This window comes from Vulpes lagopus, chromosome 4 (genome assembly GCF_018345385.1).
Source record: "Vulpes lagopus strain Blue_001 chromosome 4, ASM1834538v1, whole genome shotgun sequence".
Taxonomy (NCBI): Eukaryota; Metazoa; Chordata; class Mammalia; order Carnivora; family Canidae; genus Vulpes; species Vulpes lagopus.
The window spans coordinates 73,777,559-73,790,367 of NC_054827.1; the positions used below are offsets into that span (position 1 = coordinate 73,777,559).

The 12,809-nt window shown below is 38.4% G+C and overlaps 1 protein-coding gene across 5 annotated transcripts in view; it reads left to right on the forward strand.

Moving 5' to 3' along the window:
* Positions 1 to 12,809, forward strand: part of SPATA9 (spermatogenesis associated 9) — a 107,656-nt gene that overhangs the window by 55,292 nt on the left and 39,555 nt on the right. For all 5 annotated transcript variants that reach the window (XR_005987444.1, XR_005987445.1, XM_041753298.1 and 2 more), the window contains exon 6: positions 8,678 to 8,773. Coding sequence is in view for 3 of the 5 variants with exons in the window: in XM_041753298.1 (XP_041609232.1) it covers positions 8,678 to 8,773 (96 nt within the window). In the remaining 2 variants the exon portion in view is untranslated. The remainder of the gene's footprint in view (positions 1 to 8,677; positions 8,774 to 12,809) is intronic.

The window sequence follows — 12,809 nt, forward strand, 5'->3', positions numbered from 1 at the left end:
GTTCAACTATGAATTGCCTAAGATAGCAACTACAAAAGCCTCCATTATAATACTTGATGTTTGAGAAAGTAAAAAGATACTTTGTGTTTGTTAACTACTGGATTCTCTAAGCACTATGACCCTTATTCCTCTATCTTTAGGTTGTCAAGAAGAAATACAGCTGAGCTGTATAATTCCAACTGAAACACATTCCTAAAATGAATAGTTTGCCATGATGTTTCTTTCCTTCCATTGTTAATCCATAGTTTTTATAGAGGTTTGATATAAGAAATGTCCTTTGAAGCATATTTCTGTATGTGTTATGAAATCACATTTAAAGACACTGTCCACTCTGTTATTCAGTCTTTCTTTTTTCTCCTCTTTGCTAAGTCAGAACTGGAGAATCTCAGATTTTATACTATTTACAAGCTAATAAGTTAGCCTGCCACCGGTGTTCAAACACATACACTGATAACAGACACAAGACTCCCTTGAGTCAGAGACAGAGGTTGTTTATTATTTACTGCACAGCAGCCAGAGCCATAGCTTGTGTCATTTCCCTAACCCCTGACTTCCCACAGAGCACATGTTACCTAGGCGTGTAATAAGTTGCATCATAGGAGAGGAGCCTGAAATTAGGAGACTCAGCTTTTATAGGAGTGCTGGCTCATCTGCCCAGCCTGAGAGACAGAGACAGAGAGAGACAGAGAGACACAGAGAGAAACAAAGGGAGAAAAAGAGAGAGGGAATTGGGGGTGGGGAGCGAGAAGTAAATGTTTCTAGAGGGTTTAAGGAGAAGGCTTTATCTTTAGTGCCCTGTGACATGTCTTGGGAGATACATCTCCAGATCTCTCCAGAGGAATATACTTTCTCCTGCTTCTAAAGCTGTTTGCTATTCACCATGTCCTTTGCTCAGAAGGCCCAGTCTATACAGGAATGAGACACAGCCACAGAGAACTGCCTCCCGATACTCATGAAAATTCAGTGGCAGGAAAATTATCTTTCCAGTTGAATTTGTGTTTCCTTATATCCAATATTGAGAGCTAAAAAACACAACGGATTTGTCTCTTTGCCCTAACTGACAGTGAGTGTCACAGGTAAATTGAGAGCTTAATTGTGATACCGCATTCCAGGGACCTGAGGTGAAAGAAGCAGGTTGAGGGAATAAGTGACCTGTCCAAGGTCCATATGCTGTGACTGTCTCTTTGACATCAACTCAAAATCAACACCTATGAAATTTCTCCTCCTTTGCTGTTGTTCTAATTGTCTTAGAGTCTAACTTTAATTTTTAAAATTCTTGTCAACACAATATTTCAAAATATATATAATGTAGTTTATCAGAAGTTCCACCCAAATGTAAATTGGTAGTAATATTTTACAGTATAACCTTCAGATACTTCCTTTATAAAAAGAAATATAATTGGGCACCCAAGTGGCTCAGTCGGTTCAGTGTCTGCCTTCAGTTCAGGTCGTGATCCTGGGTCCTGGGATTGAGGCCCGCATGGGGAGGATTCTCCTTCTCCTCCCTGCTTATGCTCTCTCTCACTATCTCTGTTGCTGTCTCTCTCTCTCTCTCTGTCAAATAAACCTTTTTTTTTAAGATTTTATTTATTTATTCATGAGAGACACAGAGAGAGAGAGAGAGAGCAAGAGAGAGAGGCAGACACAGGCAGAGGGAGAAGCAGGCTCCATGCAGGAAGCCCGACACGGGACTCGATCCCGGATCTCCAGGATCAGGCTCTGGGCTGAAGGCAGCACTAAACCGCTGAGCCACCGGGGCTGCCCTCTCTCAAATAAATCTTAAAAATATATTTATATATATGTTTTATATATATAATTAACCATGTTCTAATCCATTCCACATTTTTTTCTCTACCAAAGGTAATTATTATCCTTGGGTTGATGTTAGCATTTCTATGCATACTTTTATATTTCACTACATTTGTATACATCTATTTTTCTACATATATTTAAAATTTATATAAATGATATAATACTGTACTCATCCTTCTGAAGCTTTGTTTTTTCACTCAATGTTTTTGAAATCTGTAGCTATGGTTTATTATTTTATATTGTTTGTGGTATCCCATTGTAAGAAAAAATAATCCACAGTTTATTGTTGGACAGATGGGCAATTTAGTTTCCTTTTTTTTTTGTATTACAAACAATATTTCATTGAACACTCTTATAAATGACTCCTTATCTCTGTGTGTGAGACATTCTTCAGGTATCTATCTAGAAGAGGGATTACTGGGTCATGAGGGATGCACATCTTCAATTTTATTAGCTGTTGTCAATATGCATTTCACTTTCTTGTGAATCATAGTGATTCTTGAATCTGAGGATAATTTCTTCAGTTTCAAAAAATTCTTAGCCATAGTTTGTTCAAATATTACCTCTTTCTCATTTTCTCTAATCTCTTTTTCTGGAGTATCTATTAAACATACTTTGGACCTTTTCATTTTATTCTTTTTTTAAAAAGATTTTATTTATTTATTCATGAAAGACACAGAGAGAGAGAGAGAGAGAGAGAGAGGCAGAGACACAGGGAGAAGCAGGCTTCATGCAGGGAGCCTGACGCGGGACTCCATGCAGGGTCCATGCAGGGAGCCTGACGTGGGACTCGATCCTGGGTCTCCAGGACCAGGCCCTGGACTGAAGGCAGCGCTAAACCACTGAGCCACCCGGGCTGCCCCCATTTTATTCTTTATATCTATTTACCTTCCTCATATTTTCCCTTTAGTTATCTCTTTTTGATACTTCCTGGAACATATACTCACAAACTTACTGCTCCACCTTTTAGTTCCTGGCACAGGGAAACCCTTCCTTCTTTCCTTCCTTCTTTCCTTCCTTCCTTCCTCTTTCCTCCTCTTTCCTCCCTCCCTCCCTTACTTCTTTTTCCTTTCTTTTTTGTAAACTCAGTCTTGATTAAATTCAGCATTTGATTTTATAGAGAGTTTGTGGGGGCATTTCTATGTGTGTAAGGGTCCCACAGTAGCTCAGCCTGCCCTACTACTGAAACCACATGTCCTTCAACTTTACTTAGTATGTTTTATAAATTTTAATACAAGATGGTTACATTTCTTTCTGGAAGTAAATGAAGTATTCTGCTTTTTCATTTATTCAGCATATATTTATTGCACATTGAAATGTAAAATCACTAGGTTAGATATCAGATGTCTTGCTCTTGTCCTATATGGATTCTGTGGATGAGAGGCAAGTAAGCAGTGTCGGTGGAGTATAGCAAGTGCATGATCAGAATGTGCAAAATGTACTATGGAAGCATCAACAAGGGGCATATAATTCCAAAGAGTGGTCAGTGTAGCCTTCCTAGAAGATAATACTGGATCTTGAACAGAGGAGATATTAGCAAAGTGAAGAAGTAGGAGACTTATTCCCAGAAGTGAACACTGTATGTTAAGATGCTGAGGTCAGAGAGAGCATGACTTATTTAGGAAATGTAAGCAGTTTCATGTGACTAGAGCAAGACAAGTGGGAACAGTGTCAAGTCAGAGATTCCAGGGTCCTTTTGGGTTAGGAATGCAGAATTAGCTTTATTTGGATAATATGTATTAGCTAGGGTGGAGAATCAGAATTGCCACTGAGAGGAATTACGTTGTAGCAAGGAAGAAAACAATATACCTCAAATATAAAAGTCTCAGTGAAGAAGGATTAGAAGTATAAATAGTGAAGATAATGGCCTGGAGAATCAAAGGAACAAAGACTAGTATAAGAGGTGCGTTGAAGGTCAATGGATTGGTCTGTGAATGGAGTGTACCCACGGTACCAGTGTACCAGAGAGCTAAGTGGCACAGCATGAGAGAGTGACGCCAGCCCTGGTACATACATTGCTTGGTTGTCTTTCTATAGTAACAGAGTTTAGCTTACCCAGGATGAATTGCAGCATGAATTCCTTCAAGGATTGCCAGGCTGCCTGTGTCAAAGTAGAACTTTCTCTTGTGCAGAAGTAAAAGGAATGCAATCTGGAATTGCCATGCAAGGGGGTATGTTTTGTAGGTTCATGGAGGATGTCACCTTATGTAGGAAGGTGAGCAGCCCAGTTAACCTGTCTGGAGGTGTTAAAGATCCTCTTCATATGTCTGTCTTATCACTGATCTGAGGATAATTAATGATAGAAAGATATTTTTGTGCATAGAGCACCTTAAATGGTTCTACCAGAACTCTGTTGGCTATTACGGAGCTGGGGATGCTCTGTAATTTCTCCCTCAAGAACATGCAGTAATTGTCTCAAGATGATTAGAGGATGAACATTGTTACAGGAGCTCCGTGACAATATCTTCAGGCCTTTCTGGTTGTATACAATGCTCAGCCCTAGCGCATGTCCTATGTGCGTTAGCATCTTCAGAGATACTGAGCCCAATATGAAATATCCAAAGACCCAACTGATACAAGTGACCTGAAGAGACCCTGATGGCCTGTTGTAACATGAGCACATAGTTGGAGTCAATCCTCTCCAGCTTTTTTTTAAAGGAGCCTTCCTTCGTACCTGTCTTTATGGGTACTGAGTCAAGTTGCTCCTCAAACCCTGCCAGGTTATGCAGGCATGAGATTATAGCAAGTTATCTGCTGGTTCTGAAAGGGCCTCAGGAATGGAAAGCTCTGGTTAAGTAATTTCTTGGTGGTTTTCAACATCCCTAGCATCGATACTTACAGAGTGGAGCATCTGCTTAGCCTTATAAGCTGTTCTGGATGAGTAAAGCTTGCAGCTGCTCTAGGCTGCAGTGACCTAGATAATCAGCTTGAATGCTGACTTCAGCCAAGACACGTCAGCTCCCAGACATAGTTGTTGACTTTGGCAGGGCAATGCAGGGCCATAGGACCAGGAGCTCTTGCTATGATCGAATCTTCCTTATATATGCCCCAATTTTCCTTATAGTGGCATTAGAGATGACTGTTTCTCCTTTGGACAGGCACTGTGGAGTAGGGGAAGCCAGATATGGGCAAAAGTAAAGAAAACCCTCACCATCTAAAATGTCTGTGACTTACGTGAACCCTATTGAACTTGTGCTTCCTTTTTCAGGATGAAGACCAGATGCTTTTCTAAGTATAGTTTCTTCCTAGCCGCAACCCTCCAATGTAGATTCCAGTTTGGGGTTTAAACTCAAACTTCAGGGGCACCTGAGTGGCTCAGTGGTTGAGCGTCTGCCTTTGACTCAGGTCATGATCCTGGGGTCCTGGGATCAAGTCCCACACCAGGCCCCCCAGAGGGGGCCTGCTTCTCCCTCTGCCTATGTCTCTACCTCTCTCTGTGTGTCTCTCATGAATAAATAAATAAAATCTTGAAAAAAATAAACTCAAATCTCACATATTTTGTGGAAAAATATGTAAACCTCAAAAATATCAAGAACTTCTAGAGGTCCTTGATGGGCTTGCCACGAGAGGTTATCTTGGGTGGTATAATTCAAGACCTGGGGAAAAAGGACAATTCCTAGAAAGAATCCCTGGAATCGTGAAGACATGACCTCTCCAAGCTGGCCAAGAGGTTGGGGCATTGGAGCTTGTATAGGACCATGTAAGAGTTTATTCAATAAGAGTGTTCCACAGGATAGTAATACCAGGATAAACAAAGTCCAATAGTTTTCTGTACTGTGGACTGCTAGGAGCCCTCCTGTGGTCATGAGTACTTGGGGTTGCTCATGGTTATGTAGCTTTTCCAAGCCTATAGGAAATCTTTTTTTTCTGGACCTGTTACCCAAGTCAGTGCTGCTTGCAATGCTTACTTGTGAATTACTGAGTTAAAGTTTCCCCTATTACTACTATCCTGGTATCCTTTGTCAAAGTGGTTTTGAACAACATAAACTAAGTTGGGCTGGTGGTTTTTAACCTTCAGGTCATCTATGAGCGGGTCTTTATTATTTTCTAAATTGCTAATGGTTGCTCTTTTGTGATTTATCTAAATTTTAGTGAAAATAAGATAAACACAGATACTTCTTTTATGACTTGAGGTGGCTAAAATTATGTGGCAGGAGTGGAACTCAAAATTACGTGAAAGAAATTTTGTTAGAGATTGAAATGTTTTTACTGTTGAAATATCTATGTGTCTGAGATGTTATTAGCATGACCATATAACATATCCATATATCTTACATATCCATGTATCTTATATGTTAATATTAATGTTAAAAATTCAAAGAATTATGGGCATTATATTGATATCAAGAGTCTTTTCACTTAAATAGGCAAATAAAATTAATATAAGAAGTTAAGATAACATTTTTAAAATTGGCTGAGGTAGCTAAATAAAACCTTTGATTTATTTATCTGTTTTAACATACACTATCCTTGCTTCTAGCAAGCCAAAAAATGAAACAGGGTGGTTTATAATATGAAAAATATGTATTGGAAGTAGGTCATAAAATTGAAAAATGGCTACTTGCCAGTAGCCACATAAATTTTGGAGGAAATATATTTTCTACAGGACTGACTCATTAAAGGAATGGCAAGTGTTTATTAAAAGCATTAAAATGGTGAAAAAGTGACCCTGAGGCAATATACAGATTCATCATTCAGAAGCATAACATGTATCAGATAATTTATTTTGAAACTTTGAAAAGAAATCAGTTTTAATTACTTTAGGTGAAGGACAAAATCTGAAAAAGAAGTTGCAGTAAAACAGGAAGAGAGTAATTTCTCATGTGTGCAGACACCACATTTATTTTCATTGTATGTGGCCTACCAGTTACCGAGTATGGACCTCCCACCATACGTTCACATGTTGACAAACTCGTGAAACTTACTCTGCTAGGAGGCATTTTGTTGGAGTATATCTGCTCTCTTTCCTGACGTCTGCTCTCTACTTGTCTGTCTCCCTGTAGCCTAATAGTGGGATTCAAAAGCACGCTATCAATTTGATTCTTCTAGCAAGAGGGAAAGAGCAGCAGCTGCCTCATTTCCTGGAAACTCTTTCCAGAAGCCAGGAACTCTGGGAAATTTTCCAGTTCTCCAAACTAACTTATGGCGAGAGTAGGCTAAAACTGCCCCTCCCTATTCCCATATCTAGGAGTTAGTATGGCCTGAAAGACAAGTAAGAAGGAATGCCCCCTTCCACTGCACCTCCCACCACCTCCATCCCTTAGCTGGCAGGCTAGATAGTATTCTTGGCTTCCGCATTCCATTAGTCACTTTAGGGAGAAGGAGGTAAATTGTGATGGGCAATTTTGTTCTTCATTCAGCAGTGGCAGCAGTAAGCAAAAACTGAATACACTGCAACAGGCACTTAGAACACTGCCATACAAATGTTTGTTCAATAGAATGTCATTATGTATTCTTCAGAAGCACTTTTTAAAAGGCTGCAATATGCCATTGAGTGAATATAGCTTAACTTACCTGACCATTCTGCTATCAATTGTTACAATTGTTCAGTGTCATAAATAACTTTAATGTACACATACATACTGTTCTTTCTAGTTTGTATGCCTCTTTACTGTGCATTTGCATGATTTTATTAGCTGCAGCCTGTACCTTTGGGGAGTTATTGAAGCCATTGAGTGTCTTGGCGCTTACTTCAGAGGAGCATGGCTAACTGCCACTTCACTGCTGAATGGGAGGGAATGTTTTTCCTAATGCCCTCATTTCATATCCTACTCAAGGCAAGAGAGGTGAACTAGAAGAGAGTATAATTCCCTTAAATTAAATATATTCTGAAAAAAAATTAAATATATTCTGTTATGTTTGAGGCAGAGACACCTATGACCAGAAGCTAGAAACCTTTGAGAGGCAAATTCATTATTGGTGTAAACCTTCTCTGTGTCAGAAAAAAAAAAAGCATGCTGGATGTGAACACAGAGCATTTCCTAAAGCTTAATGATCATCTAAGGTTAATGCTGGCCTTCAGCAGTCTCATGATTAACATTTCCAATCAGGTCATTAATCTGCAGGAAATGCTTAGTATTTTGATTGCTGTTTGCTTAATGAAGAGGTGAATAATTTAGTAAAGGATGATTACATGAATTTGAACAAAGAAAAGACTGTTTTTCTAACATGCACAGTGGCACCCCCTAGTGAGCACACTTGTTAAATGTAAAAAAGTTCAAGTAATTTTAGATTTTGGAAATGCAAGATTATAGATCTTTCATAGGTTTTGGGGCAGCCTGGGTGGCTCAGCGGTTTAGCACCTAGCGCCTTCGGCCCAGGGCGTGATCCTGGAGACCAGGGATCGAATCCCATGTCGGGCTCCCTGCAGGGGAGCCTGTGTCTCTGCCTCTCTCTGTCTCTCATAAATGAATAAAATCTTTAAAACAACAACAACAACAAAAAATAGATCTTTCATAGGTTTTTATAGATCTGCCATAGCAAAAGAGAGCACCTTTTTGAGGGACACCTGGGTGGCTCAGTGGCTGAGCGTCTGCCTTTGGTTTAGATCGTGATTCCAGAGTCCTGGGATTGAGTCGCCGCACTGGGCTTTCTGCGTGGAACCTACTTCTTCCTCTGTCTATGTCTCTGCCTCTCTCTGTGTGTCTCTTGTGAATAAATAAATAAAATAAAAAGAGAGTACCTTTTTTATAAAAGAGAGAGAGAGAAATATATATTTTTGGAATGTGAAAAACCCCCAAATAGGCTCAGTAGATAACTTTCTTTAGAAATATTTAAATTCTCATTTCACAGTAACATTGTAAAATTTAACACTGTAACATTGAAAACTTATATTGTAGTAAGAAAAGTTTTTTCTGTTTTGCAGGTCAGAAGGGGTTCTTTGTTTGAAATCATTTCTTTTCCAGCAAAGACTGCTTTAATTAGCATAATGTATGCTTCATATGCAGCACTCATTTATTTGGTAAGTTAAGAAAATTATTAGAATATAGATATAAATATACTTATCTCATGTAATCTTAAATATATAGATATAGGGATCCCTGGGTGGTGCAGCGGTTTGGCGCCTGCCTTTGGCCCAGGGCGCGATCCTGGAGACCCGGGATCGAATCCCACGTCGGGCTCCCGGTGCATGGAGCCTGCTTCTCCCTCCGCCTGTGTCTCTGCCTCTCTCTCTCTCTCTCTCTCTCTGTGTGACTATCATAAATAAATAAAAATTAAAAAAAAATAAAAAATAAAAAATTCTAGGGCTAAATACTATTTTGGTGATTTCTTTTATTTTGTGACTTCCTTTCACCCTTTTAGCAGTGTCTTTGAAACAAATTTTTAATTTTAATGTAGTCCAGTGTATTAATCTTTTCTTTATGTTAAGTGCTTTTTATGGCCTAATTAGGGGGATATTGACCTACATCCAAGGTCATGAAACTGTTCCCTCTGATATATTGTACAAGGCTCATTATTTTATCTTTTACTTTTATTTATTTATTTTTAAATATTTTATTTATTTATTCATGAGAGACAGACAGAGAGAGAGAGAGACAGAGGCAGAGATACAGGCAGAGGAAGAAGCAGGCTCCATGCCGGGAGTCTGATGTGGGACTCAATCCCGGAACTCCAGGATCAGGCCCTGGGCTGAAGGTGGTGCTAAACCACTGAGCCACCCGAGGTGCCCTATCTTTTACTTTTAGATTTATAATCCATTTGGAATTGGTATGAGGTAAGGGACAAATTTTTCCTTCACAGGTATCCAGTTGATCCAACTCAATCTGCTAGGGGGAAAAACTTTTCCTATTGCCCCAGAACATTTCTTTTGTCATAAATCAAGTGTCTGTTTATAGACTCTTTGTTCTATCCATTGATCTATTTTTCTGTTCTTACACTGATTCAGCATTGTATTATTTACTAATAATTATATACTAATTCAACATTGTATTATTTACAAGAGCTTTATAAGTCATAACTAGTAGAATAAGTCCTCCCTTCTATCCATGAGCATGGTATATCCTTCTATTTATTGGGTCTTCTTTAATTTTTCTTAATAATTCTCATAGCTTTTTTTGTTAGAGGTCTTACACATTTTTGTTCATATTTGTTGATCATATTGAAACACACAATAGTAAAGATTCAGTTTCCCCCATAACCTATAGATTGATTGTGGTCCCAACTAAAATGTGAGCAGGAGCGCAAGTTGACCAGTTTAAGATTTATAAGGAAATGAAAAAGGTCAAGAATAGCCAAGTCATCCTTGAAAAAATAGTAAAAGAACTTACTTTCATAAACATATTCATGGTTTTTAAAAATAACTGAACTTATAAATATTTTTCAGGTGTTTAAATTTTTGAGAAGTAGAACACCTGGATGGCTCCATGGTTGAGCATCTACCTTTGGCTCAGGGTGTGATCCCAGAGTCCCGGGGTGAATCCCACATTTGGCTTCTGCAGGAAGCCTGCTTCTCTCTCTGCCTATGTCTCTGCCTCACTGTATATGTCTTTCATGAATAAATAAATAACGTCTTTAAAAAATAATGAATAAAAAATAAAATTTTGAGAAGTGCTCAGTATCTTAAATGTGAATCTCATACAAAAATGACATCCAACTGAGCTGGGATGGAAATATGCTGCAAAAAAATGGGTGAGATGAAGTAGCTGCAATGAAACTGAAATAAATTAGACTAAAGACAAAATTAAATTCTAATTTCTTGAAGGCTTTTGAAATCATCCCGCATGACTTGTCATGCTATAAACTTTCTAAGTAGGTATTAGAAACAACTTTTTGGTGACCTGATTAATTGGTCATGTATGTGCCCAAAGTCTAGGAGAGGTCAGGGCTAGAATTATGCTTTTGAAAGCAAATAATTATATGTTGTAAGTTAATGCCCTGTGAGTGGAACCACTGTGGAAAGAGTGAAAAGTCTGGAAGTGAAAAGAGTAGAAAGTCAACAGAAATTTTAAAAATAGCAACATTCAAGGTGAGCTAAGAAGAAATCCATGAAGGAGACAAAGCAATAATCAGAAAAGTAAGAAGAGAATCAGGAGACAAAGTGTCAAGGAAATAGAGACTTAGTTGTGAGCAGTTAAGTATCAAATACCAACAGAAAACATCAAGTAAAATAAAGATTTGAAAAGTGTTCATTAGATCTAGTAGTAAAGATATTGGAGCCAACCATCTTAAAACTATTCCAGTGGTGTGATAGGATAAGTAAGACAGAAATAAGCAGGTTTCAATGAAGAGGAGATGATAAAACCAAATCATGAATATAGATGCTGATTTGATCAAGAAAAGCAACCATATATAGCAGTGAAGAGGAAAACAGGGTGCCAAGGATTTTTATTTTAATTTTAAGATGTTAGATACTTGAGCACATTGGAAGTTACAGGGCAAGAGGCAGTCAAAAAGGAGAGGCTGAAAAGGCATGGAATAATTGATAGGAAAGAGGTAGGGTAGACTAAAAGTAAACACAAGAGAGGTACTGACCTTGATCAAGACCCTTCATTTTCTGTGACTGGGGTAGAAGTGGTTAGAATGGGCACAGATAAAATTTTGTTGGTGGGGAAAGAAGAAATATATCGAATAAGACAGGGCTTCCTAATCTGTTTTGGAGGGGAGAGAGAGAGCATGCTCTTGAGCAGATGAACAGGGGGAGGGGCAGAGGGAGAGAGCATTTTAAGCAGCCCAGCATGGAGTCAAACAAGATGCTCAATCTCATGACCCTGAGATCATGACCTAACCCAAAATTAAGAGATGGATGCTTAATGGACAGAGCCACCCAGACCCACTCCCTCCCCCAATCTTTTTTCACAGCATGGCATACATGGAAAATTATCCTACATGGGGATAAATGGATGAAGCTGTTTGCAGCTGGAAGTGATGGACCTCAAGGCTCTAGCTCTAGGTTGGGATATACTTGGATATGGGATATACAAAAAATACCTGGCAGTACCTTAATTGCTGAAGACATTTAAATATCTCAGTTAATTAGAAGTCTCAAGTTAGGTGGTTCCCAGGTTTGTACAGTGGATCTACAATGTCATCTGAACCCAGGGCCTTTCCATCTTTATTTTATGCTTTCTTGTTTGTTGTTTTTGGTCCTTATGTTTGCTGCCTCATGCTCATATTTTATTTTGTTGGCTAGAACAAGGTCATGTGACCACATCCTAACAGCAGGGAAGTGAAGGGAAGCATCTGGTATTCCCTCATTCTACAGTGGGATGCAGGCCAAGAGAGGAGAAGGCAAGAGGCAGATGAGAAGGAAATTGAAGTTGGTCAAGCCAAGGCCCTCAATACTCTATTACCTTCTTTAGGAAAACCCTCTAAGAGTTAATAGCCAATTATGTCAGCTTTAGGCATCGCTTTGGTAAAATAAGCTAGTTTAGGTCTTCTTACATTTTATGGATTTTATTATTCTTGTTGCTTGCCTTAAGCTCTTATCATCATCATCATCTTTTTCATCATTAGTAAACTTACTCTGTAAGTTTCCAATTTTCAAAGCTCCATTACTCTGTGTTTTGTTTTGACATTCTTAAAATACTGAATGGCATTCTTTTGAGGGAAAATGGATTATGTGTTTGCTTAGAAATCATTGATCTGCTAGTTTACTAAATTCTAACTAATGTGTTTATGGCCTTCCAATTGCATACATAGGTATAAGCAAAGTGTAGAGGGAGAAAATAAAACAAAAAAAAAATCTATTTTGAGATATTAACATGTTTGGGGACAAATCCCATCTCTCAGAAAATGTTTCATTTAGTTCAGGAGAAGAAAGGAGTCTCATTTAATTAAATCAGAGTAAAGATGTTAAAGCACTTAATGAATGGGGGGAGAAGTAAAGCATGTCTTTATTGAAGCATACTATGCTTTAATTTTCTTTCTAGATGATGGTGTAATATATTTAGAACAAAGAATCAATCTCCTGATGTTTATCATGTGCTTAGGAAAGGAAGTGCTTCTTTTTTTTTTTTTTTAAAGATACCAAATTCTAGAGACATTTCTAATACATTTTT